This window comes from Antrostomus carolinensis, unplaced genomic scaffold (genome assembly GCF_000700745.2).
Source record: "Antrostomus carolinensis isolate BGI_N321 unplaced genomic scaffold, ASM70074v2 scaffold34450, whole genome shotgun sequence".
Lineage (NCBI taxonomy): Eukaryota > Metazoa > Chordata > Aves > Caprimulgiformes > Caprimulgidae > Antrostomus > Antrostomus carolinensis.
Genome location: NW_010289690.1, coordinates 1 through 3828, shown reverse-complemented (window position 1 = coordinate 3828; position 3828 = coordinate 1). Strand labels below are relative to the sequence as shown.

General features: G+C 52.1%; 1 protein-coding gene across 1 annotated transcript in view; it reads right to left on the bottom strand.

Moving 5' to 3' along the window:
* The window catches only part of LOC104527533 (60S ribosomal protein L3-like), an 8876-nt gene extending 5519 nt beyond the window's left edge, over nt 1–3357 (bottom strand). Inside the window, exons 1-4 of the mRNA XM_010171277.1 lie at nt 3344–3357; nt 2241–2433; nt 1498–1666; nt 495–630 (exon numbers count right to left, since the gene is read on the bottom strand). Of these exons, the coding sequence (XP_010169579.1) occupies nt 495–630; nt 1498–1666; nt 2241–2433; nt 3344–3346 (501 nt within the window). The 5' untranslated portion in view covers nt 3347–3357. The remainder of the gene's footprint in view (nt 1–494; nt 631–1497; nt 1667–2240; nt 2434–3343) is intronic.
* Nucleotides 3358–3828: the final 471 nt, after the last annotated feature.

The window sequence follows — 3828 nt, the reverse complement described above, 5'->3', positions numbered from 1 at the left end:
GGGATCAGCCTGAAAATTGGCCCTGTGTATCCAACAATCAGTATCTGGCAAAAACTGTGCCTGCCAGCGGGTTATTTTTGACCCAAACATGTGACACCAGTTGCTAATTTGAGGTGATCATGTGGCCTAAGGTCCCTTGCTGGCACAGGGCTCAGCACCTGCTGAGGTTCTGTGCAGTTTGCTCTCCTCCTGCGTGGGTTCCCCAGTGAGCTGGAGCCACAGCCCCCTGCAGCCCCGGGGGCTGCAGCAAGGAGGTCTGCTGAGCCTGGCTCAAAGGGACAGGGTTGGTGTCAGGAGGTAGCTGGAAAGGTCAGCCAGCACCTCCCATCTCCTGCACACCCTGTCCCACACCCTCTGACCAGCACCTGCCTGCTCAGCCCCCTGTGCCCCCTCCAAGACACCCCCGTGATCCCGGCTCCCAGACCTTCACCACCTTCCCGAGGTGAGGAAGACCCCGAGCCCCCCGTGGCCACCCCTCGGGGTGAGGCTCTGACCTGCGTGTGCACGATGACACGAATGACCTTGCAGTACTTTTTCATTGCCGCAAAATCCTTCTCCAGCTGCCTTTTGCCATCCTCATCCTGCCATTTTTTGCAGTACTTGGTGAACGCCTTCTTCTTGCTCTTGTGCCTACGAGAAAAGTGTTTATCATCCAGAAGAGCTGAAGTGCTTCTGCACTTTGCTGTGCCCTCAGACAGCGCAGCATTGGGGGACAGATCACCCTGCCAGGCACTTCCCCAGGGGCACAAGATACCTGTGGGTACCTGAACCTTGCCTGACTGTTGGGGTCATGACACTGGGCTTTGCAGTGGGAAGAGGAAAGTGAGTTAATGAGCTATGAAAAGGGTGAAATTCAAACCTTTTTTGCATGAGGAATCCAGTTGTCTCCCACTGACTGGCTCAGCGCCATCAAAATACAAGCACAAAATCGGAGCTAAGTGGAGAGAGGAGAAAACAGGCTCCGAGAGGGAGCAGAGGCTTGTGGTGGGTGGATCTCAACGGCACTTTTGCAGGAGACACCATTCCTACAGTTGTAAAATTCATGTTTCCATTTTCCTCTCCACTGGTGTGGGATTTGGGGTGGTTTTTTGTTTACAAGGGCCAGGGGTCACATTCTGCCTCAATTTTTCCCCTGATAAATCTGGTTTTACTCCCTTCATTTGCTGTCTCAGCTCAAGTATTCCAGTTTCACAGAGCAGATAGGCCCGACCTACACAAAGGAAAACCAACCTGCAGCACACTCTGCCACATGATATTGTGGAGAGAGCTTAGTTCAACTATTAGAATAAATTTACATATGCATATGCTGATTCCCAGCATCAAGCTGTTTGCAGTATCTCTGTGCATGACTAAATAAATAGCAGTTTCACTCCACACCAGAGCCAGCTGAGATGTTTGCAAGGGCTGGGCATCATGGAGAGCCTGTGGGGAAGATCTGAGAGGGTCTCCCTGGTTTGTAGAGCCCCAGGGACCCTCCCCAGCCGTGGAGGCACCTACCAGTTCTTGTAGAAGCGCCGTCGGCACTCATCGCTGATGTGCTCAGCAAAAATAGTCTTGAAATTCCTCAAGCCCTTTGGTGTTTCTATGTACCCCACGACTCCCACCACCACCATCGGCGGGGGCTCAATGATGGTCACAGCCTCCACCTCCTCCCTTTTGGAGATCTCTGTAAGACAGCAAAGGGAAATGGTGCTCAGCATCATTTAGGATCAGATCATTCCCCTGAAGCCACTCATGGCCTGTGCCGTGAGCAAGGTCACACTCTTGTGCCCACAGCCAGGCTCAGCCCTTCCATCTGCTGGAGGACCACGCAGGGTTTGATCCTCAGACACTGAACAGGTCAGACCCTGTGACCCAGCACACCCAGGTTGGGGGCAGCAGTACATTGGATTGTTCCTGCCCTGGAGTTTGGCTCCAATCCTGTGGGCATCCTGGAGTGTAACGTTATAAACTTCCCCTGCAAGATGCTCCAAGCCCAGGATTTGTCAGGTCCTTCTACCAGCAGGATCCACCAAACCACCAGTCACCATAACCCATGTGGGGACTTCCCAGGAACCCCCAGACTCAGCTCACACTGGCCGAGGTGGCCTTTGGGCCATCCAAGGTCTGGTTGGCATTACAGGAGATAGCCTGGAAGCTATGTGCTCCACCACCCATTCCCAGCCTTTCCCACCACCAAGTCTATTCCCTTGTTTCCCTCCTGGATGTGGCTCCCCGTTTCCATCAGCCAAAAGCCTTACTGAGCCCAGGCCTGTGCACCTCCCGCACTGTGTGTGTCATGCCAGCTTTGTAGCCCAGGAAAGCTGTCAGGTGGACTGGTTTGCTGGGATCATCCTTAGGCCACGTCTTCACCTTCCCTCGGTGACGACTGCTTCTCTTGTGGGGAAGGAAGCCCAGGTGGCCATGCCTGGGAGCAGAGAACTTGCGGTGGGACTGCAGAGAAGAGGAATAAACAAGATCAGCTTCACTTTCAGGTCCCAGAAGATGTCAGGACCCAAAGCACAACAGGAAATCTCCCCTTCAACATCAGTAAATGCTGGAGGGATTCTGGGCTCTTCCTCAATTCCAACACAAGAAAAAGAACTCCTAAAAGGAAGAGATTTTCTTTAAGCTTCCATCACTAGATGATGGACTAGATGATCTCCAGAGGTCCCTTCCAACACCCACCATTCTGTGATCAATTTAGCAAGTTTCTGGACAAATAATACCAATTAACTAAAAAAAAAAAAACAACCTTGAACATGATCTCCCTTCTTCTGCTTGAGGACTTTGAAGGAGAAATATGTTCTTTAATAGGTCTGCCCCACTGTGATGTTAATTGCAATGACTTATTTTGTATTCTGCAGCACCAAAAGGGCCTGCTCAGAGCTCACAGGCTTCGTGTCGTCAAGGCAAATGGCACCAAACAAGCTCAGCTCACCATCAGAAGAAACGGGGAAGGATGCCCAAAGGAATGGGGAATAAGAGCGCGCGCAGGTTAAATACGCATCTTGGAAACCAAATTAGAAGAGCTAAATATATAAACCCCAATTGCAAGGTCATGCTGAGCCAGGCAGAGAAAAGCAGCAGCGTTGAGGAGAGATGGACAAGTTCTCACACAATCGGTTTCAAGGCAGGAGAACCAGGAGCCAGCCCAAAGCAGCGAAGGGTTAGATCTACATCCACCACAACTCCCTCCTTGCTGAGATCAGTCCCAGTGGAAAGGTTGCACTTTCCACCAAGTTTCTTTTCCAGCTACGTCCAGTTTGAGCCCATTTCAGCTGCACTAACATCACCGGTACCCAGCCCTGCTCACTGTCCCTCTCCACACACCCCAAAGGCAGCGGCGCCGAGCTCTACAAACCATGGGACGTCTCCAGGCCAGGTCAGCCGCAGACAGAGGCTGTCAGTAAGTGCCTCCCCTGTTTAATACTTAAGATGGTTATGGCTCTGAAGACACAAATTTAGCTGCTCACTTCACCCCGCTGCCAGATTCACCCCGTCCTCGGCCAAGCTGGCAGGTTGGACCCGACAGTTGCGGTGTGAGAAAGGTCAATCCCCAGGGTCTCATTTTACACCTCTCCCTCCTGGACAGCTTAGATGGCAGCAATTAGGAGTGTTTCTTCATTAGGCACCAATTAGGATTGTTTGTTTCTTCATTAGGCAGCAATTAGGATGGTTTCTTCATTAGGCACCAGACACCCAGAGCTGTCAGCACCCACCCCAGGGCACCCTGAGCTCCCCGTGGCTGCTGATCTGGGTAGAGACAGGTTAGAAATGGCTCCATCGGGGCAGGAAGGAGGATTTGGTGACTCTGAGTGGCAATAAATGGAGGTGACAGGGCGGGGG